The following is a 25,355-nucleotide window of genomic DNA, read 5'->3' on the forward strand; positions in this document are numbered from 1 at the left end:
CCTTGCTTTCATATTTTTTCTTATTTGACAACCTACTTATTTGAATTACAGTTAGTGCTATTAATCACTTTACCATACTGTTATAAATTATTTTCTTGAATTAGCCTTTGATATTTGCTTCTAAAATACACTTCAGCTTTCTTACTGACTCCAGGTTGCTGAATTCTGTGCTAGATTTTTAGTTAGAATTACACATGTAATGTGTTATATATCATTAGAATGTGTATTAAATCTTCTGCAGGTTTGAAAGCAAATCATATCAGATTTAAATGCATTATTAATACACTTAACTAAAGTGCTAAGCGACACCAACACAGGCTGAAATAATACCTAAAATGTAATATCTTAAAAACAACCATATGACTAATTTTATATTTAAGGATTTTATGCTGCAACAGAAATATAGTTTGCATGACATCTTATTACTAATTAGATGTACTTTCTTAAAATTCATGTGCTTGGCAACAGGGATTATCACTATAATAAGGCTTGATAAAGGGCTGGTGTAAAGCCCAAAACATCTTCTGTCTTTGGCACAATAAAAATACTGCTCTTTACTACTTCTGTGTGCTGCTGGGTTGGATATACTACTTGGAAATAAGGCCTTACTAAATCAAACATTGGTGCCATAAAACAAATATGTCTATTTTTCTTTTTTTTTTTTGTTTAACTGAAGTGAAGTAGATTATTCCTGTTGTATACCTTCCATGCAGAGTTATGATCATTCAGTTTGGTTCGAAATTACCAGATTGTATTGAGTCAATGTGTATTTGTGATCAGCTTTAATTTTGTTTTATTCCCACTCAATGCAAAAGCATATTATAAGGATGGCTACAGTGAGCCAGGAGCCACCCTACATGTATAGCAATATGAGTGACAAGACTATGTGGGTTGTTTTTACAGATGGAGCAAGTGTTAATAATGCCTTTGACTCAAGATAGAGTAGTGCATTATGCCATTCTTTTTCCACTATATTGAATTATGTGTCATTATATGTTGCACTATTCAGAATCGTAACACACTATTAAATCTAGCTCTATATAAATATTCTCTACCTTTTCATATAGGATTTCATAGATCACCACATTGCATTTTTCTACGTACAAATACAATTATAAGTTAGAAAGCAATCTTGTAGCATCTAACCATCTCTACACCTTCAAATAGGATGTCTAACATATTTATGCATAGTGAGTCCTAAAACTAATGATCCTAATGTAGTGAAATACCATAACATGGTTTGATGAAAAAAAGAATAAATTATGCATGAATGGTTACGGAAAAATTCTACTTGGATGTTCTAAGCAATGTCAATGTGTACATTTGCTGTACTATTACCCTGGGAGCTAGCCAAAACTAAAATGGCTCATCAGCAATTTAGTGCAAAGGACATCAGTTCGGCAGTAATCCATATGCCCTTGTAATCTGCACTTTTTGAACTTCTTTGAACAATAATGTTTCTGTATTTTTTTTTTTTTTTTACTAAATTTGTATTTTTTCAGGCTATTTTCAAATATGAATTATTTCAGATTATTTCTGAAAACGAGGATTTCAACTCATCAAGCCATTAAATAAATGAGAACAAAAAGTATCTGGACTTATTTCACCATGACAAGCATCAACCAAGATGTTCCAAAGTTCACTAGCATTGAACTCTGAAGCAGTTGAAATGCATTCCCCTGAATCGAAAAAAAATGTTTAGAAGGGGTGAACTACCCTTTTATCACGCTTCTTCATCTGGCAGTCTAACAGATGACTATAGCTTGACCAGGCCTCCCAACTGTCCCAATTTTTAAAAGTCCCTCTTTCAACAGTTCAACCTGCAGTCCTGGATTCTTAATTAAAAGTCCCTTATTTCCAATTGAATTCCTACACTGAATGCTAAAAAATATACAAACTTAATTAAAAAGTAGTTTTTGGCAGAAAGCCCAGAAATCTTAACAAGCTATACCTGCACTTATATACATTGTTTCTCAGACTTAATTAAATAAGTGGGCTTTTGGCAGAGAGCCCGGGAAGTTAACAAGCCACACCTGTGCTTAGATACAATTGTAACTAATAAGCTAAACTTTGTGCAGCATTTCTTTTTGTCCCTCTTTCCATTTTTTAAATGTTGGGAGGTATGGCTTGATGGTTGACAGAAGAACACTACCAGAACACAGAACTATCACTTGACATGGACCCAGGGATAGTGAAGCCCTTAAGATTACTAGAGAGTATTAACAAAGCTTAGGAAAGTCAATGCCACAGAATTGGATATTTACAGATGCAGCAGAGATCCTTTCTTATGTTGTCGCATTGTGTCTCTGCCAGTTAACACAGGGGAAAAAAATGAATTCATCACCAGGTAGCGCATGGTCTGTGGCATTTTCTATTGTGTTTGGCTGACAAGTAGTGATGGGCGAAATGTTTCGCCAGGCATGGATTCACGCCGAATTTCCGCGTTTTGCCATTGGCGGATTGTTTCGCGAAACGGATGAAAAAATTCGCACATCCAAAAATGGTCGCTGGCGTCAAAAGAATAGCCGCGCGATGAAATAATAGCCACGGGCAACAAAAGAATAGCCGTGTGACAAAATAATAGCCGCGGGCGACAATTTTTTTTGCCGCATGACATTTTCGCTCATCAGGAACAGATTCGCTCATCACTACTGACAAGTCTTTGTACTCAGCTAGAGGCACTCAAAAAATGGTGTCTGGACATGGTGAAGCAACATGTGAAAATATGAAGTGTGCCAGGTAAAAATAATGATAGGGCTTATAAAATCGATGCAAAATTGTGTTGCTTTGGTGCTATACACAAAGGTACATTTGCCTATACACTCTTCTAAGCATATTACAGTGAGCACCAATGCACCATTGCAGCCTGCTCAGATGTATGACAAATAAGAGGCATAGTACAAACAAGCCATGGAATTAAACTCAGCCTTGAGTTGCGAGTATTTCTAGGATTCCTTTTGTGGGTTCTGTCACATGCAACTACCTGTGTCAAGATTGCTATCAGGATTAATCACAGTTGTGTGAGGTAATTAGATAAAAGCATGTTTAGTGCTTTACTCAAAAACAACAACGAACTGTAGTCAAAATAAGGCGTTACTATGTGATTGAAAGCAAAGATACAGGCTGAAATACAAGTCCAGATGCAAGCACAAAATACCAGGAAGTCAGCAGAAATCAGGAAAACATAGGAGCAGAATTTTGACTTGAAAATGCAATAACAGGAGCAGGACAGGATTCTCAGGATAAAGTGTCTGGCTCGCAAGGAGTAGTTTAGTTAAGGCTGATGCCACACCAGGCGTAGGGCTGATTTTTTCGGCAAGCGGAAAAACGCTTGCCGAAAATTCAGCCCTACGCCTGCTACTTGTGCCTGCACCCGAATGAATGGGATACGCTCGGGTGCAGGCACATGTAGCCGATATACGCACGAAAATGCGAGACTTTGCATTCTCTTGCGTTTTCGTGCGTATATCGGCTACATGTGCCTGCACCCGAGCGTATTCCATTCATTCGGGTGCAGGGACAAGTAGCAGGCGTAGGGCTGAATTTTCGGCAAGCGTTTTTCCGCTTGCCGAAAAAATCAGCCCTACGCCTGGTGTGGCATCAGCCTTAATGATTCAGCAAGAGAGCAGGAATGTTGCTTAAAAAGTCCTTTAATTAAGATATTACCTGCAGCTGGATCAGGTGACTAAAGCAAGAAGGCAAAAGCATGATCTTCCCAACATGATAACTCATCACAATTAGTTACCATCCTGAACTCTCACTGCCTCATGTGGCTCAAACTAAAGAAGCAGCATCCAATGAACAGGAGGTCCCCAGTTCTAGTCTGGCAGGCCCTAACATTTGTATTCAGTGAATCTAATGTTAAAGCTATTATTAACTGCCATTTTCTACAGGGTAGTCATTTTAATTTGTAGCACCATGCATGTATTAAATACAAGACAATACAATACAAATCAACATCAAAATAGATGTATATTGTGTTACTTACTATGAATTGCAAGTCATTTCTTAATATTATTAAAGGACTGTGAATTAAGCAATATTTAAGGATTGTTTTGTAAATAATATATTATGTGGAATTGTATTGCCTGTTCCCAGATCAGTCCATAAAAGTTCTAATAAAGTATAATATCCTGACAGGAAAAGAATGTCTATAATATTAGCAATTAAAGATATATAGGAAAAAACACACATGCATAGATATTAGGCTAAGATTTATCATGCTTTGTCATGACGCGGTAAAGTAATGGGAAGTTTGACAATAAGCCATGTTGGCATTTTAGAGCATCTTGGAGCGAGAGTAGAAATCAGTGACCACTGAAAATGTATACCTAGTTTTCATTTCATTACAGCAATCTAAAGGTATTCATTTCACTCCATTCCCAACACACAAAGGCATTCACGGAAGGATAATACTTAATTAACAACAGCAAACAACTGTGGGATTAGTTTACCACACATCTACTCTCCATTAAGTATGCTATATTGCAGTATTTAACTACAAATAAACCTATCAGCGAGAACAACAAACAAACCTAAGGGCACAGACGCAGAACATTTATGTCAGAGCCCAGTACAAGAATGTATGAGCCATATTTGTCACAAACTTTTTGTATTAAAACATGGCTGAGACCAACACCAATTACCTGATCTTAGGATTTGTTAAATCTATTTTTAAAGATATAGTGCTGGATCCCTGCTAGGGGGGGGGGGTGTAATAAAAGTCAGTCATGGAAAAATTATAAAAAGTTAATTCTCTAAAACCTGTAGTAAAAAGAATTTTAACCTTCACCCTTCAGAAAAAATGCCCCTGTGGATTGCTGCAATGGCTTAAGGTATGGCTATTCTTCCATTTCAGTGACTGTAAGGATATCACACCAATTAAATACTGTTTTTGTCTGCTGATTTTACATTTTTTTATTATGTGTATATACTGTAGATGTTCCTTTTTATTCATGCATGACTAAAAATGAGTACAGCATATAAGTGGGGGGTCCAAAATAAGGTATAGGTAAGTCTGTAGTATCATTATCAATTTTTCAGATCTTATACAGTCGAGGACCCCAATTGCTTTAATTTTAAGCATTGGGTTCTATAGTAATTTTTTTCTCTACATATATTTTTAAAAAATGAAGAATTGTTCCTATTTTACCTTTCTATATAAACAATATGTTTTTCCATTGTGAGGAGAATGAGAGTGGCATAATTTCACTGCTGCGCTGTGGTGGGGAGCTCTAGTTTTACTCTTTGACTAAATATGCCCCTTTATATTCTGCTGTCTAAGAATGAACTAACAAAATATTTTCACCAAATAGGAAAATCTAAGAATTCCCCTTTGGTTGAGAGATAACTGTATGTTAATCAACTATGATAGCCAACACGCACATACCATCAGTTATTTCATTGATTTGATGGCTTACAGTATATTGGTTCTCTCGTTGGAGGGGGACATACAACTTTCATAATAATGGTAATTATGGTTAATATGTTTTAAAAAATGATTTGCTAAAAAAGTGCAATAAATGCAACAAAATGAATCAAATATACATATTTCTACAATTAATTTACATCTTTATAAAGTACAGTAAGAGATTCTGTTTAATCTTTGAAAAGACCTTGAATATAAAGGACTTTTTAAAATGGCAGGGATAAATTATATATACATAAGATATACACTATAATTAAAGATGCTCATATATGTTTTTGCCCATAAAGAAGTGAAGCATTGTGCAATAGAAGTGTATTTGTACCTTTCAGGTTTTTTCTTCTCCAATCTGAGAAACCGACAAGTAGAAAACATATCAGATATCTCAGTGTCTCAGTGAAACCAAAATAACTAAAAGAGATCCTGTGCTTTGTCTAAGATGTATAACAAAGTACAGGACAAGAACAAAATACTCATCTCCTTGGCCTTTGTGTAAATTGTATTATATAGAAACGGAGAGATTTATGATATTTTGCAAAAGACGCAGTATTTTGTGAAATACATGATCAATATATTTTTTTAATGTTATATACAATATTTTTTATACAAAGTGGTTTAAAGCAGAAAGCTGAAATGCAGATTCAAAGTATTGGGGAATAAGATATTACAGGTATCGAACCCCTTTTTTGGAAACCGATTATCTAGAAAGTTCCAAATTACAGAAAGGCCATCTCCCTTTGACTCCATTGTAATCAAATAATTCACATTTTTAAAAATCATTTTATTTTTCTCTCTAATAATAGCAGTAGCTTGTACTTGATCCCAACTAAGATATAATTAATCCTTACTGGAGCCTAAACAATCCTGTTGGGTTTAATTACTGTTTAAATAATTTAGCAGACTTAAGGTAAGAGATCCAAATTAGGGAAAGACACCTTATCCGGAAAACCCCAGGTCCCTAAGCATTCTGGATAATCGGTCCCATACCTGTAACATCACTTTTTGGGTTTTTAATAAAATGAATTGGGAAAAATATAGAACCATAATACAAACCATAAATCCAATGTAAGTAAAGTAAACAAACTGAATACCATCATCTGAGTGAATCTCAAAAACTATGTGAAAGATTTGAAACAAGTTTAGTATTGTACTCCAGTCACCATAAGCTAAAGTTTCAAGGACAAATACAAATTGTAGCATCTCAGTTAGCCAAATTAGTAGAGAATTATGAACACAGCTTTAATTGGTGGCAAAATAGGCCTTAAAAACTACAAAAATCATAACAAAACATAACAAGAAACACAACAGCATAGCAAAATAACCAAAATCAACATCATTTTTCTATTCTTATTTGCCAGTTTTTTTCTTTTCATTATAATTCATTTAAAAGTGGCTTATTTTGTACAGTAAATCACATTTATGAATCTTATAATATGCTTTATATATACTTACAGCATATATTATATTGTGCTATGATCTGGAATAAAGAAATGTAAGCAAATACATAAAATTACAATTTAAAACCACATACCGATATGCTTTCTTCCTGATGATACTGTTTCCAGTTCCTTCCAGTGTCACTAAACATCAGTACATAGCTTGTAACCCAGTCTGAGCTTCCATATTTCCCCTGTGTTGCAATTCCAGTAATTTCAGATCTTTCTCCAAGATCTATCTGGAGCCATTGGTACTTATTAGAACTAAGAGGAGACCACCCTCCAGCTCCTACAGAAAAATAAATTGATGTATGTTTTAACAAAATCAAGAGTATCTAAGATAAAAGATAAACATATGGAATACTTCTCCTGTTGGTTTCCCATGTAAATATTATAGTTAAATAGAATATTCTGACCACATACTATAATAATCATAGTATATAGAGGCAGATTTTTTTATAGCTCAAACTGGGTAACTTATAAGGACATTTTACCTGACATTTTTTTTTTATAGAATTAACATTTATCAAAGCTGATCACATATAAAATCACTATTTAACACAGTTTAAACCTTAAAGTATTTTAGACCTAAGTGATCAGTCATAAATCAATAAATTCAAAATAAACTATTCTGACTCAATATTTTGAATAATAACTTTAAAAAGTTTATATGCATGATAAGCAACGATTCCATAATAAAGTTTGGTAGTTATTTCCTTGATTATTTATCCATTCTCTATATGTGTATAACAATACTATGTGCATTTAAATCTATTTTATAAAATATTCAGAGGTGGATCTATATTTACTGTATTTACAAAGAGGTATTTACTGCCCATCCCTAGCATATAAGGTAATGTTCATGTAGACCATTGTAAGTCCTGCATAGCTTTATGGTAAGGGCTGCATATGTTTTCCCACCTGTGTTTCATATTATTGCTAGTGGGAAAGCATTTGGAGGAGATTAGTTGCCCACGGTTACTTGGGGGACTAATCTCCATGTGTGCTAAAAACTAAAAACAGGACTAAACACAATGTTATTTATAATATTTCATGAATTTGGTTGATAATACAATAAAATTACCACAATTATGATGCTTACAGTATATAATGATCTCCAAAAATAGTATGGAGACTCAACATGAAGGATGTTTTGATTGCAATGGTTCTTTCTGAGAAGACTGCAGTTATCAAAACAGTCTCATCTTATCATATCTATCAAATCGATTCTCACCCCCAAACATGAGCTTAGTTTACAGGTTTAAACCACGCAATTATTAAACTGAAAAATTAAAACATTTACATTTAATGTTCTATAAGTCTAAGCTTTGAAATCCCAGCTGCTATTTGGTTGCTTAATTACCCTACCAACCACACAGCACTTTGAAAGCGAGAATGAAAGATCAAGTGAAGAACTGAATATTTTTCAATTTTTTAAAAATGATAACACTGAACCCTCACCCTCAATCATTTTTTTGGATACCAGTTGAGTGACAGAAAGAGGTGAATGTGAGGTGGAAAAAAGTGAACAATTCATAAATTAGACACAAAATAGATTCATCCATACAAACATACAAAAATTTAAGGGCAACATCCCCCTCAAAAAGCAATCTCAACACTCACAGGTTCTGATATGTGCTGGATAGCAAACTTTGGGCTTAGACTTAAATACTGTAAAATTTATTCTGAGTGAAACCACGAGGAAAGCTGTGCTCATTTAATTGAATCTAGCCCTTTGTGGCCTATCAACAAAGATGAAGAAGGTCTTAATATGACCAAGATGATTGAACACTTTTGTATGGATCTTGATTTACTGCAATTTGGTGTGGTCCTTGCATACTTATTAAACTGCAAATTGAATCACAGTACATTTGTAGAAGTAATCATTTTACTAGCAATAAAAATTAATTATCATTAAGTCATTAAATGATTAGCAACACCATATCATTTCAGTCCAGGTGGCTATAATATAAAGAAAAGAAGAAAAGGCCACAAGAAGAGTTTAGTGGTTTATTTCAATTCATGTTATGCCCAAACAGAAATGCTAGTGTAAGAACTGTGCTGTATGCTGTAAGCATTAGATAAATATAGTTATGCAAAGGTAAATGCAAAATTTCAGTCTTATGCTTTTAAGATTTACTATATTTATGTACTGGGTTGTATTTAATTCCTATGAATCCTTAGTTTGTTATCAAAGCTATTATTCAATTCTGCATTATAACTTATAAATTACTTGCAGTTTATGTATAATTATAGTTAATTTTTTCATAAAAAAAATTGTGCCTGTATGTTAAATTATAATAAAATAACCCCTTTGCATGACCTACATCAGTGCTAGTGTGCTGTATTTGTGATTACTATTCTAGATTTTAGATTAGCTATTTAGTCTGCCAGTAACTCTTATGCCCATGCCTCAGGCCTCCTTGACAGTTCAAGGCCCAGAGGACACTTTTGCTCAACCATAATCATTATTTCAATACATTACAGCATTAGGTTTCATTACATGTGATGAACCTAGATCAAGGAATGCCAGAGAGCTGGCAAAAACTGAACAATTTTTACGCTTTATTTCCAGTCCAGAAAGATGTTGTTGTTCATGCAAGCAAAATTACTTCTGCAACAGAAATTCATGGCAAATGCCCATAATATCAGTCCAATTACATTCCTTTATTTTAATATGTGTTTTCTATAACTAACATTTTTGACATTCTAACATTTACAGCATAACAAAAAAGCAACCATAAAGCATCTTAGAACTATCACATTTTAGAAAGCAATTTCTATAAATGCTATTAAAAAATTCTACATGATATTACCAGGACAGTAATGGAAGATTATTTTCTGATTTTTGTCATAATTATGTTAAGAATTGTTAGTAAAAATTTTTTCCATGAGATGTTAGATTTTTTGTAAAATAGGCAAACAATCTGAAGACTTTGTTTTATGGATTTTGTGCATGGATTAGGAAACAGTTATGGTTTTGCATAACTGTTTAACATATATTTTTTGCAAAAGGTTTGATACAGAGATTCAGGAATTTAGGTATATGGTTAACGGACTGTTCCATTGCTGAAATTTGTTTTTTAATTTTCAGATGTTAGGACCAATAATACCAAATACTCAAATATTTTGGTATGCATTTCAAAGGAGATGAACTCCTTTTTATATAAAATAGGTCATTTGTTGGCAAGAAATAGTTTATTTGTAGGAGTTAAGTAAACAGATACACATGTGAAATGCAAAAACATATATTTTTACTTTGTTGTGTTTTTTGTGGTAGTTAAAATATTTTTTATATTTTACCCTATCAATGAACCAGCCAACAACCAAAACAACTAGTTCAAAAACAACAACCACTGTGTTACATATGGAGAGAATAATACTTAGAAATGTGGCAAATACTGACTGTGATCTAATTATTATGCATATAATGAGCTACAAAGCTATTAAGGGGTGCTTTCGTGTTAGTTAAGTGTGAAGTACACTATCTTTTCCTCTACTTCTTACCACATATATTATTCATTACATGTTCCAGTTGGTCTTTAATACACATGCCAATTTATACAGATAAATAATGCAAGGTCTCTAATATAGTACAAACTTATCTTGGAATAAGGCATCATTTTCATTTCAATGAATGGATATTATATGGAGCATGTATGAATGTTTTATAAAAATATATTTAAATAAGGCAAGCAAAAAAATTCAATTTAATGTTTTGTTAACTGGGAGCAATGTTTTTTTGATGAGACATCATGTATTACTCAAAGTAGCCAGCAGATATCAGATTTATGAAATATGTTGTAAATTATAAATTGAATGTCAGGAAAACTACTATAGTTTATATACAAACAAAGCTGCTGTGTAGCCATGTGGGCAGCCATTCAAGCTGGAAAAAAGGAGAAAAGGCACAGGTTACATAGCTGATAACAGATAAGCTCTTTAAAATACAATGGGAATCTATGCAACTTATCTGTTATCTGATACGTAACCTGTGCCTTTTCTCCTTTTTTCCAGCTTGAATGGCTGCCCACATGGCTACACAGCAGCTAATTTATATTAACTACAGTAGTCTTTCTACTGTTGGTTGCATTTAATGCTGAGCAATAGAAAAGCAATCCCCACTACAAACATTTTAAGCATGATTGTGTACAATTTGTCGAAGCATGCGAGTGTATTTGCGTGTAATTTGTCACATCAAAGACAGTAGTGCAGGGCCAGAACTAGGGGTAGGCAGGGTAGGCAACTACCTCGGGTGCAAATTGGGGGGAGGGCACAATTTGGGGTGTGGGGTGGGAATGGAATGCTGTTACTCATCCTTGCCTCTCTGCATGGAGCATTGGTGGAGCTATAGGTAGGAACTATAGGTAGGTAAATGCCCAGGGCACAATTTGGAGGAAAAAATGAAGTGCTGTAACTGCTCCATACTTTTGCATGGAGCAATAGGTATGAGGAGATTAGTGGCACTGGTAGAGGTATTGTTACAAATTGGGCTGGCAACAGATTGGTAAGGCTCCAGATTTAACCATTATTATTTTGTTCTGTCTAAGTCTATGTTCTTGTATAATGTTAGGTAGTGCTGTAGTTTTGTGGTTTTGTATTACTACACCTGGGGATGCTAATTTATTAATTTTCAAGTTTGAGGGGGAAAATGTGGTTTAGTGAAAACAAAAAACAAGACAAGAAAAATGGCAAACTTGAATTTTCATAAATCTTACTTGTGTTGTCAGGAGACCATTTATTGTTTTTACCATCTATTTTTACCTTTGTGGAGGGCTGCATATATAAGGCCATTCATTTGCTAAGCCCAATATTTCTGAGAGCATGTCTTAGAAATTTTAATTTACCTTGTCAAAAGGCTTCTCTGCATCCATGGAGAAGAATAAAAAACCTTTTCTCTATGATGTTAAGCATGTATAATCCAGTTTAATAATTATTTTTCTTCTCTTCCTGCTTGATCTCTGTGTGTCCATTGTGGTATAGTAATTTAGTCTTTCTGCTAGCTTTTTCACGTACAGCTTCAGATCAATGTTTAATAACAATATTGGTTTGTAACTATTACAGTTCATTAGGCATTTCTCACAAGCAGGAAACCTTTATGCGGTTGTTTTGTGTCAACGCTATTAATGAAATTAGTACAAAGAGGGATAATTTGCTTTCTTTTACAGCAGAATACTAATATGGGTCAGGGGCCTTGTACAATTTTAGTTACTTGAATTTGGAAAAAATAGTATGACTACAAATGCTAAATCACTAAAGGGCCCAAATCTTTTCCAGTAGTGTTCAGTTACAGAACACATGCACATGCAGGGTATAGTTGTGCTCTAAATCTTGTGCCATCTGAAGCAAGGAGTAACGCTGCACCTTCGACTACAGAATTGCCAAAAGAACTGTCATTGAATGTAGTATCTAACCTATCTTAGATGGTGAAGGGCACGCAGACACACCATGATTAGAGTTTTTCAGAATAGGCATGACAAAGGGGAAATTCCAGTTAAGAGGTAAAGATTACATAGAAGAGTTAAGGCTTTGATTAGAGAGGGAGTGAAATTACAGTTTGGAAGCAATGAGATTGAGTGGGCAGGTAGTTACGTTTAAGGAAGTAGTAAGACTTTCTCTTCTGTCACAAGAAAGAAGAAACACAGAAAAGACTGCCTAGTGTGGAGGGAGGTGAATGGGGGATAGCAGTGAATTAAGAAAAACATTGTGAAAGTTTTTAAGAGAGTGAATTAATGAGTGCAAGTAGGTTTGTTTAGCCAGAGAGAGGCTAGTGTTATAGGAAAAGTAAAGCATATTTGTAGCTCTGCAGCTACAAATATGCTCTACTTTTCCTATAACACTAGCATGTTTAAGACAAGGATTTGCCCCATTGGTGCTCAAATGTAGAGTATGTGACCATCTTTGAAGAGCTTTGGTATAATCTGTATGCCAGGGTTGGAACTGTTTAGTTTAATTCAGTTTGACTATGATGCCTTTCTTTCCTTGCATAACAAATAGGCCACAAAACAACATTTTCCTTTTCTAATAGACTAATAAACTAAAAACATTTGCAATCAGCATGCTATTGTTAACTTTGAGGAATATAAATTCATACTGCCAGATACATGAAGTACAAGTTCAAAGATTTACATAATGAACCATGTTTTGAAAATGTATGTGTCATACAAATAATTGCAAAGGCATGAAATTACTCCATATTAATTACCTGATATTTCTGCAAGAAATCCAATGACCATTTACATCAATATCATTACATATGAATATCAAATATCCTATTCAAGTAAAAAGATGTGAATATGCTAAATGCTAAAGATTATTCTTTTCTTTTATTTGGCTAAGCTGTCAGCCCAACAGGAGTCATGTGCACCTGTATTCTTTCGGTTTTACCATATAACTTTTTATACTTGTGGCTTTTTTTAAAATTATTATTATACTGATATAACTTTATACACATGGCACGTATTCCCTGTGTATTTATACTTATTTATAGTACAGGTATGAGATCCATTATCCGGAAACCCGTTATCCAGAAAGCACCGAATTATGGAAAGCACGTCTCCCATAGACTCCATTTTAATCAAATAATCCAGAATTTTAAAATTGATTTTCTTTTTCTCTGTATTAATAAAACAGTACCTTGTAACAGATCCCAACAAAGATATAATTAATCCTTATTGGACGCAAAACAACCCTATTGGTTTTAATTCATGTTTTATTGATTTTTTAGTAGACTTTAGATATGGAGATCCAAATTACGGAAAGACCCCTTATCCGAAATATCCTTGGTCCCGAGCATTCTGGATAATGGTTCCCATACCTGTATTTATTATAACACTTGTCCTCCCTGCGTGTAATTGTGTATATTGTAAGATTGTACAGCACTACATATCCTTGCAGTGCTTTATAAATAAAGTTATACATACATACATACTTCTGGTTAAAATTGGAAGTTAGTTTCCTGCATTCTCTAGGGAGCGAAGAGAATGCTTTGAAAGTGATTTATAGCTTTGTTCATGCTGGTTCAGGGAGAGGGGTGGGCAAGAAATACTCTTTCATTCTCCTGCCCTGTTTAGATTTCTGTGGGAGCGAGCACGCTGCTAAGATTGTACAGGGAGGGGAAGGAGGGGGAAGCTGACAGGAAGTATGTCACGTGAGGAGCTGCTGCCTTAGCCAATGTTACTTATTTAAAATTTACTTATGATATTAATATTTATGTGTGATAAATTTGCTAATTAAAATGAAATCTTTAGAAAGCATGAGTTGAAGGTAAAATATTTTTATTACTGGTCCTTTAAATCTCTACTCAGCACACACACACTGTACAATTTAATTTTCTCACCCGCCCCTTATATGTATACAGTGCTGTCAAATACAAAGATTGCAAGGACCTGAACGCACAGGTGCTCACTAGGTATAAGTGAAGCAGCCTTGCCTCTGTTTGTCAAAAACATTTTGCAAAACCATGGAAAAATTACTTTTACCTAAATTTCACATGAAATAAAAAAAAAAAAAAAAAAGCATTGGAGCCAACACCTGTTTTTCTCATGCTTTGGAGTCAATGTGTTTTTTTATCTACAATTTTTCTTGTGAATATTTTTTTTTTTTATACATTTTTGGTTGATTTTGGTTAAAAAAAAAAGCATGAAGGCATTCTAATACTGTCGTTGCCATTTTTTTTTTTTTTTTACCATGGGCAACACAAAACACATGAAAAAACGTGAAAACTGAAAAAAATTTTTTGCCAAAAAAAATATCACATGGTGATATTCGAGTGCAAATTTGAAAAAAAATTCACCACTGTCAAAGCCCTTGTTTTTTTGCATTTTGCACCCTTCCCAAGATGTGGTAAAGAAGCCATGATAAGGGTTCAACTAATAAGGCAGTGAAATGTTTCAAAGCGGCAATGAAATGTTTCAAAGCAGCAATTAAATGTTAATAACAACAATCAATAAGACTACAGGCTGCTTGTTCTAGAATCTGCAATAGAAAGGTACTTAGTATGGAAGAATGTTAGTTTTGCATTTCTGATACAGTATGTACATTGAAAAGATAATAGCAATATTTAGCAACTTACCATCTCTTCTGTTCAGCCTGGCAAAACCAGCACTATGACTGCTTGATAGCTCTGAAGAACTGCTAAAATGGGATTGAGGCAGAGATGATGTCAGCTGGCCATCACAATCATCTGTGCAAAAAGCAACACATATAGAGTATTATTATTTTGCCCCTTACAGTTAATGTAAATGTAGATATGTCCAAGTGTTACATTAGCCTAAAGGAAATATAAGCAGCTGCTTTTCACAGCAAGCTAAAATGGTTGACGCTGTGTAAAAATGATAGCATCCCAATGGAAATAAAACTTAGTAGTAGAAGTTACTAGAACCCACATGCATTGTTTATTAAATGTGTTTACATAAATACAGAAGAAAATACTGAGAAAAGGGTTGTTGTGAATATCAAAAAAAACCACTGAAGGTCACTAAGTGTAATATCGAACAATAAAGAGCCTTGTTGTGCCTTAGCTTCAGTGACAGTTCTTTCCTATGAAGTTCAACATTTTAGATCTATTTTTAATGCTTTCTCTCTTTAATGTTTTCTTACCATACCTGTTTTACTTTGTTCTTTAGAGACTTCTTTGACAAACACACTACAGAGTAGCATGATTGCTTTTTCTTATAGTTAATATAGTGACATCTGTCATTCTAGACACAATTTACTAGCACTGTGGGTGTATCAAGTGAATGTAACAGATGTAGGTGTCGTACCGGTGTTGTCATTCTGACTGCATTTCTATACTGCTTTCTAGTTTAGAGGCCACTTCTGATTTTTTTTTTCAAAAAATGGCATTAAAATAAAGCTAGAAGCTATTTACTGATGACTGCTTTTGACAACTAATATCACCATGAATTAATTTTTTTTATTAGAAATCCTTGTAAGTATTGTTCTTTGGTGTTTAGTATAATTAACATGATGACTGATAATTAGTTTTTCTTGTCACAGATTGTCATGTGAAAGCAAAGAATATTGTTTAATGTGTATGGTATGGAATATACAGAATGCCACATTAGACCTTTACACATCATGTCTCATGAGGAGTGAAATCTTCTCAGTTCCTTGATTAATCATTGAAAGCGCTATTTCATCATATGAAAGTTTTAATACAAAGCTTTTGCAGAATTGTGTAGCAGAACAAAGTATATATTCTCAGTAGAAAAATACAAGGCTCTTCGTTTCATAGATACATCACAAACATCAATAGGCAGGCACTCCGGGCCTTCAAGTAGCATTTTGTAAACAAGTAACTTTAAATGGTATAACCAGGCAGTATAAGTAATATATTAATCTATGGTTACTATTCGTCCGCGTATGACGGGGATCCACCACATTTCAGAGCTGCTGTCCCCGTGGCAATTGTCCATGTTTGCCTTTCCCGTGGGGCAAAAAAAACCCAGTGAATTTCCTACATCGCCAGGCATTCAAGCATCCAGCTTAGGAGGTCCTTTGGCGCAGAAGATTTTACTGTGCAAATTGGCCAATCAAGGAGCCACGAGCAGCACCACATTCCACCAATCGCTGTAAACCTGAACCTGAAGTGCCAATTTGTAAGCTGAAGTCCTCTGCCCCGAAGAAGGACTGCGATACTTTTGTCACATTGCTCTGTAAGTTCCCCTCTCTGCCCCCCCACACAGCTGTGGACGGAGGAAAGTATTGCGCAGGACAGCAGTGCTCACGAGCAGGCAAGCAGAAACATCAGTTCTCCTCATATATTAGCAGCACCAGTGTTCACTTACAATTAAGTTTAAGGGGCTGATTTACTTACCCACGAACGGGTCGAATGGAGTCCGATTGCGTTTTTTTCGTAATGATCGGTATTTTGCGATTTTTTCGTATGTTTTGCGATTTTTTCGGATTCTTTACGAATTTTTCGTTACCAATACGATTTTTGCGTAAAAACGCGAGTTTTCCTATCCATTACGAAAGTTGCGTAAAAAGTTGCGCATTTTTCGTAGCGTTAAAACTTACGCGAAAAGTTGCGCATTTTTCGTAGCGTTAAGTTTTAACGCTACGAAAAATGCGCAACTTTTCGCGTAAGTTTTAACGCTACGAAAAATGCGCAACTTTTTACGCAACTTTCGTAATGGATACGAAAAACTCGCGTTTTTACGCAAAAATCGTATTGGTAACGAAAAATTCGTACAGAATCCGAAAAAATCGCAAAACATACGAAAAAATCGCAAAATGTTCGTTTTCAAGTCGGAACTTTTCCAATTCGGGTCGGATTCGTGGGTTAGTAAATCAGCCCCTAAATGTCTTCAGCTACTGTTGGTATTCCTTGTGCACAGGAGGCATATAACAAAATACTTATGCTCAAATCCTTCCTCAGATATTGGCTAATGTATATGGTTTGTGTTTGTCACCCTGAGGGTGTATCTGTAAAACTGAATTTAGCTCCAAAAATCTAGTCACCTTATATTAATCTTTATACTAAAAACTTTTTGAAATACTCTTTTTCTGTGATACATAAATTAATATTAGACTTTGTAACCTAACATTACAGTTACCTGAGGCTATATATATTGAAAGAGGAAGCTGAAAGAAAAGGACTAACAATTGTGGCGTTGGCTATGATTACACATCAGGAGATCATATAAACATTATTTGCATCTCCTACTCAAATTATGCCACATATATGAAAAGACATATGCTTTTGTATCTTGTTTAGCTACTGACTTGAAGTTCAGGCCTTGATAAACAGCCCTGGAAGGCCTAAAGCAATGTATATCTATATGCCACTGTGAGCTAATAAATCACTTTTTGGCACTTTTTATCACAAGTCCAATGTACTGATGATTTATTGCCAGGACTGTATGTCTGATTGCTCCAAGGCAGTTGGGGTTGTACTGTCAGTCCTGGTACCTTCAAAAAAAGATTCTTTTCAAGTTGAGCGCCCTGTACTTGTTGCATATAGTAGGTTCAGTCCAGGCTAGGATGTAAATATAGTGATTTACCAGTCCTTTGGAGTCTCTGTTCAGGTGCCAAGTAATAGTCTTTCAAACAAACAGGAGTACTACAGGAGCCATTTAAGTTTTAAGAGTAAAAATGTTTCTCCTTGACAAGGCTATATATATATTACATATATTTATATTTAGCAGTGCAGTGAATTTTCATCACCTTTTTTCCTACAGGGTAAACAATCCAGCCACATGGAATATGAAACACTTACTCCAATTATGAACTTGTGTCTACAGATAAGAGATTTAAAATAACGCGGAGAAACCTTGCAGACATTCATTTTAATTAAAAACAAAGCCAGCTGACTTGCAAAACACCTGTATCCTGAGACAAGTTGAACGGTGAGAAATAAAATACAGCGGAAGAAAGTGTTGATAGAGCTAAAATGGTTAAACCCCAGGGCTATCATTGGAAGATGATAAAACGTAACAATGCCTTTGGAAGAGAGACATTATACAGATATTCTGCCTCAAAATGGGCATCTGACCAACTGAAACCTACTTTTCGGTTAAGTTTTAATGCTTTTTAAGTATCTGTTCCTTAACTATTTTTACCTACCACATTTAATTAGAAAGGGACTCCACACTTTACAGACGTTGTGTATGATCCTCTTGCTATCTAGTCAGTCGTTTTTCTCAGCTGCTAAATGATATGTTTATTGCACTTTACCATAACACCAAGCTTCACCTGCAGCCTCAAAGAAATGCACATTTATATAATCCTTCACTATCCTCTACAACTTATAGTTAAGATAATCTTACAGCTTTTACTGTCCTTTCTGTCACTGCAAATGTTTTCAGTGTGAGCTAAGGTTGAGAAGCTATTATAACCAACAAGTCATACCATACTGACTTCAACACAGAGTTCACAGCTAATTAATCCCTTCTCAGCCAAGCTTGCTAATCTTCATAGGCTACAGTTTAGGATAAATATAGTATAGCCTTGTTATAACAGGCTTTGCATTAACTTCATTTTTATATATTTATTAAAAACAATTTGCCAAAAGTGATTATGCAAGAGCAATTCCTGTATAATGTATGTATTTATCAAAGTTGGGCCAGTTTTATTTCACTAACAAGGTAACCTCAACCAAAACAAAAACATCTTTAGTCTATTTTTTAAATATAATTAGAAATCATTGCCTACTTACAGCTCCATGCTTTATAATGGAATAACTCCTGATGAAAGCACCTTTTAGACACTGGAATTACGATTTTTGCTACACTGTGCAAAACATGATGCTTTCTAATGTACAACTGGTTAGCACAGAGTGTCTCTAAACTATTTTCTCTCATATAAGCCTTCAGATATGTCCTTAATTTTTTGCATAGCAAAAAAAATGTGGTTTTTATTTGTAAATGTAATATAAATTTTAGGTAGTATCTGTCTGACTGCTTACTTTCTGGGCACTCCTGGCTCTGACTCCTGAATTAATGATGGTAGGTAATTGATTAACAGACCTATAAGAGACTTGAATTTGGTTGCATTGTTTTAAGAATTAAACACATAGGGAAAAAGAAGTAAAAATAAACACTGCTTTCAATTGCAATAACTAGTGATGATTGAATCTGTCCAGCAAAGAAATTAGCTACATCATGAGAAAATTTGTGGAATGATAAAAATTCACAAAACACATAAGTCAATGGGCCGTTTTCCGCAGCAACTTTCTTGTCAAATTGTTTTGTGACTACTTTTTTCATGCAAAATACATTGGAGCCTAGGGACTTTTTTTGCAGGAACTTTTTCCACTGTGACTATTATTTCTGTACAGAATATATTAAAGGGCGTTGGTGTTTTTTCCAAAGCAAAGATTTTTGGAAGTTTTGTGAAAATATTTGTCAATGGTGAAATGCAGAATTCTATCATGAATCCATACCTGGTGAAAAATTTCACTCTTTAGCTTACAAATAACTTTAGAACCACAAAACATTTTTCAAGAAATACTGTCATACACAACCATTAATAGTGCTCAAACAGAATCATGTTCTGAAATCCTTCACTAGAAAGTGGCCTAGGTGGTTTCAGGCTCCTCTCTGTTAGAACAAATACAATGTTTAAAACTGCTCCATATGCCATTAGCTTTAGACTTTCTTAATTAGTTTGTACAATAAAAACATATATATACACTTGTATATAATGGTACAAGGACTTCAAAAAGCAGGTTATCTGAGTAACTAGCATTTTCCTGGTCAGTATTAGCAGAAATAGTCTGCATTGCCTAAAATTATCCTTTTTGCACCTAGTATATAAGAATGGATGTAAGAATAGCAGCCAGCAGGAGAAAAAAAGAGTTGATGTGTCATAAATGACCTCGAGTTAAGAACTGAATAGCTGAGGCAACAGCTGCTTAGAAAGATGCATGATGCATGATGCTGTACAGGCTGTTTCTCCAGCACAGGATCATGAGATGGTTGCCCACATCATTATTAAACCTTTCAAAATTGTATGAAAGTGAATGTTTAAAAATACATTGTAGAATGATTTTTTTAATAATGCTTGATATCTAATATTGTATTATGCAAAAGATCAGTATAAAGCAGTACTTTACAAAAGTCCAAAGTAGATCGGCAGCAAACAATAACAACCACCTACACATATAACTTTAGGGACAATACTTAATTTCTTACTAGCAGATATCATTCAGGCTCTCATCTATAATTTTTCCCAGTAAAGGTTTTCTTTTGTAACGAAGGAGAAATGCTGAGTAACTTTAGTTAAATCATAGAGCTCCTTCAGGCTTTGAGAATTAGCATTCTCTTTCCCACCACGGAACAAGAAATATGCATCAAAAGGACCACTGGGCTTTAAAGTGAACACTGTCCTTCCACCATTAAGTGCTACATGTTTTAAGGCCAAATTCCAGAATGTTTAAAATTTTATGACAAATGAAAACATTTCATTGAAAATTTCTACCGGTAAACTTTTACCATGTGAAATCACTGTGCCATAATGTTGTTAACATGGATCCAACAGAATGAATCTTTATTATTCATCTCTAGCTTCTACTGCATATTTATATTTCATTAACTCATTTCATAACTTCCTTTAAATGCAAAGGGTGTGAGTGTCACTTGGGGAGAACAGGAAAGTGTGTGCTTACTCAAAAAAAATGTTTTCATGGGTGTTTTTTAATTAAACATTGGATTAGTTAGGAATGTAAAAAAACTGTTGTGTTGCTGTCACTAAGTTGAATTATCCAAATAAAATATATATTTATTTGGTAATAAATATATTGTATATAGGTAATACTGTACTGTGTATATGTACTGACTTTTTGTTCCTGTTTGTATGATATTCTGTGTGTCATGTCCTCCCACTCCTGTCTTTTCTAGGGTGCAATATACCAGCACCTGTCTAACCTGTTAAATAATTTCAAAACCTGTAGGATATATGACAGATTGTTTTTACAATAGAAGCAGTACTTTTAATTATAGCAAGGGAGTCTTCTTGATAAAGACAAACATCTTGCATTGCTTTTAGTTTAAGAAAATACAAAATAAAAAGTTGCAATATGAGTTTCATACTAATTGTTGACTAGCTATGTATATTAGTCCTAATATGTTTCTGAAACCTGTATCAGGGTTTATAAGTAAAACCAAACCATTTAATGCAAAGCAAGCAACTGCAATATTAAAATGCATGCACAATCTTAAATCTATGCTTATTAGTGATCTCTTGTGTGGCTTCACCTATAGCAAGAAAGGTACAACATAATATATCTGGAATAAATGTAGCCCCTCCTGAGTCTGAGCCTTTTGAGTTATTTATATGAGTTTTCTCAATAACTTTCTTCATATAAGGGATCCCATACATGTATTTATTTAATTATTATATCATTATAATCATGTTCTGTCCTAACCGGGAAAAATGAAATTTATTGTGGAACATTTAAAAACTTTATTAACTATATTCTGCAGTATTAAGACAATCAGTCAATTTGTTTTTGCTATGAGATTAACAATCCATTTGGGCATACTACAGGTAAAGTTAGAGGTGAGGATCTCAAAGAGATAAGAGTTTTCAGTGCTGGGAGATGTGTAATAGCTATAGGCTATGGTTACAAAATTATAAACAAAAAATGGGGTTTCTTATGAATACACTTCATAATACACATTTATCAATATATTATTTTTTTCAAAGGTGATGTAAGCTATAGCCAATTAACAGTCCTTATAAAACTGTGTGGAGTTATAGTTTACTTTACTGCAGAATAGAAACAAAAAAATCCTTAAATACTTTTCCCAACCTAATTAGCAGAGTTTATGCTATGGACTATTCAAAAAGGCAAAACTTAGTTTATAATGTTTTACAGTATTCATTACACAAATTGCAATGGCTTGCACTTAATGTGTAATAGAAGCTGCAGCAAGATATTACATTGCATAAAGTAGAAGACTAATTGGAACAAGGATACCAAGCTCCTAATACTGCTGTTTTCACAACTGGAAGACAATGTTACCATAAAAATGAATGCTGAGTATTTAACAAATAGTGACTTTGATACATCTATTTTGATTCGTCAACATAGGTCTACAGTACAAAATAATAATAATAGAGGTATTTGTAAATTGGTATCCATGTGATTTAAAACCGGGCTTGGATTATGGCTCAATGAAGCTTATAATTTTCTTAGTGGCTTACTTAGACTTAATTAAAAAACAAAGCATTCTATGTAAAATTATACTGCTACGTTTATTTAACTGCAACAATGAAAAGTTAGGGAGAAGCTCATATGTTGATTGATCAGGCTCAAAACCAACTAAATATAAATTAACCTTGTATGGATCAGAGTGCAAGAAAGCATTAACTAAATGTAAATTAATCAGACCAAGACATGGCTCCACGCAGAAAGTCCACTGCTGTAGAGAAATGCAGCTAACCAGCAATGGGATTGTGGTCTAAACTACTAACATCAGTTTCCCCAAGTGTAGCACGTAGACACAGATGAGGGTCTTAATGCTTTTTCCACCACTACAGATAGAAGCCACAAGTACAGCCAATTCCTTACTACAACTGGCCATGGGCAATATACAGATGATCTCTACCTGCTGGGAGATGCAGTATTGCAACATTTGAAGGGTTAGAGGTCACCCATCCTTGAGCTTACACCATTTATCTTACTGGAGATATACGTGTGTTTTATAGTGACAGATGCTTCATGACTGTTTTCTCCATCTGTATATGTGGGAGAAACCTCTAATCTTATAGCCAGTTGGGATATCTGACAGTTGCTTAGCCAAAATCTTTCCTGCTGCATCTGCAATTACTCAACTCCATCCAGTGACATTATGAGACATTTAATGGTCTATAAATATCATATTAACATTCGACTTATTTCAACGACCATCATGACCCCAAATCACATATGGCATTTTATAGAGATCATGTTTTATGGATATTATCTGCTACTCCCTCTGAGCTGTTTCATATGAATAACTACATTTCACTGTGCTCTAGATATATTTCAGGGAATGCATATGAGGCATAATTTATTTAAATAATTGCCAGCAACTCCATTCTGCATAGTAAGAGTGACCCGTGGGACTTACTATATATCATAGGCAATCACAGTATTATTGTGACCTTAGTGTCTGAATAATATGTAATGTAATTAACCTTATTTTTAGTTAGCATTTTCTTTTCTATTTCATTCTATTGGAGTTTGTTTCACAGAGGAGCATTTGTCAAGCTATATTCTCAATCCAAGATATTTGAGTTTTATTCAAGTTTACAAACTCGAAAATTCAAGGTATTTGAGTTTTTTTTTATTCGAATGAGTCTAATTTACTATATTAATGAATAAGCAAGCATTTGCATTTTTTTTAAATGTGAGTTTATTCGTATAAGAAAAAAACTCTTGAATTCACAAACTCAAAAATTCATTAATAAGCCCATTGGTTCATAAATGTGCCTTATAGCTTCTATGAAAATGAAATATAATAATTTGTATCATTGCCCATTCCTATGAGGTTCTTCATGAACAGATCATTCTGCTAGTGAACTCAAAGTATCATAAAATTTAAACTAAGCCAGTAAGTACTAAATATTAAGACAACAACAGATATGTGAACTGACATGATGTACACAGCTTTAACTGAATGACTGCAGCCAGAGGTAGAATCAATAAAGAAACAGCAGTTAGCACTCAAGACCAACTTCCCTTAACTCCCTTAAGTCCCATAGGAAATCAAACTACTATTATCCAGGTTTGATAAGCAGCAGAAGTCTATAACAGGCAGAAAACAGATGCGTATTTTTTTTTCAGTCCCAGATCAATATTTACAGAATTAATCAATACACATCACCTACATTTTTAACTTAAATTTTACAGGCATTCTTTGCTTCAGTTATAGTAGGCAAGCTGTGTGAAAAAAGTTACAGTATATCTTCAGCAGTTTTATATTTAGCACAACATGTTCCATAATGTTTTATGTCCTCTATAAAATTTTATGGTTTCTAAGCAATTGTAGAAATGAAAAGATCTATAATCATGACCTAGTGAAATGAACAAGAGAAAAATCCCACAAGCAGGGAAAAAAATGTCCCTACAATGTGTGATTTTGTTTATGGTTTTTATGGAATCCTTCAAAAAGAATTAAGAAATACCAAATACAATTTTTCTATTAAGAGTAAAATGATGTAATAAAGAAGTGTATGAAAGAACACTCATTCCCAATGATAACATGCTTAATCATGCAAATGTAGAAAAGCACAGCAAAAGGTAAAAACAATGTATATATGGGACTGCTCAGGACCTGGGGCTTTCTGATTATTTTTGTAATTTGGATCACCATACTTTAAGCTCACTAAAAAGCATTCAAACATTAAGGAAACTCAATAGGATTGTTTTGCCTCCAATAAGGGTTAATTATATTTTAGGATTAAATACAAGGTACTGTTTTATTTTTACAGAGAAAAAGGAAATAATATTTTAAAATGTGAATTATTTGATGGAAATAATTGGATGGGGTCTATAGAAAATGGGAGCTTTCTGGATAATAGAACTCGTACCTGTACTATATCTACATATGAGTACGTACCACATTACGGTGGCCAATAAAAATATGAATACTATGTTTAAGTAGAGGTACATTAAACAAACGGTTTAATATAGAACCATAGATAACATTGCTAATTTCCAATAAATGTATCTGTATTAAGTGTTTATGTGCCTCCCTTGTTTTTTGGAACAAGTAAAAGATTTAGAACTGAGTAACAACATACTTACCAACCTAAAAAAAGGAAAATGGAGTTTAAAGGAATTTTTTAGATGTAACTGTATAAAAAAAAGATTGTTGTGGTTTACCCTACAGTACCCTAGCTTCCCTAGATAATATAATAGGATTATCCATTAGTTCTGAATCTTTTGAGCCCTACAGTTACAGTTCTACAATCTATTTAATGTGCTCTATTTTTCTTTCTCATGAAAATGGTCATTTTTATAATAACTGCTGTTGGTGAAAATGACAGTATGCATAAGA

At 34.0% G+C, this 25,355-nt stretch overlaps 1 protein-coding gene across 1 annotated transcript in view; it reads right to left on the reverse strand.

Annotated features, from left to right (window-relative positions):
* cntnap4 (contactin associated protein family member 4) overlaps positions 1-25,355 on the reverse strand; it is a 156,262-nt gene that overhangs the window by 106,260 nt on the left and 24,647 nt on the right. The window contains exons 2-3 of the mRNA XM_031890976.1: positions 14,936-15,046; positions 6,957-7,150 (exon numbers count right to left, since the gene is read on the reverse strand). Of these exons, the coding sequence (XP_031746836.1) occupies positions 6,957-7,150; positions 14,936-15,046 (305 nt within the window). The remainder of the gene's footprint in view (positions 1-6,956; positions 7,151-14,935; positions 15,047-25,355) is intronic.

This window comes from Xenopus tropicalis, chromosome 1, assembly GCF_000004195.4.
Source record: "Xenopus tropicalis strain Nigerian chromosome 1, UCB_Xtro_10.0, whole genome shotgun sequence".
In the NCBI taxonomy this organism is placed as follows: Eukaryota; Metazoa; Chordata; class Amphibia; order Anura; family Pipidae; genus Xenopus; species Xenopus tropicalis.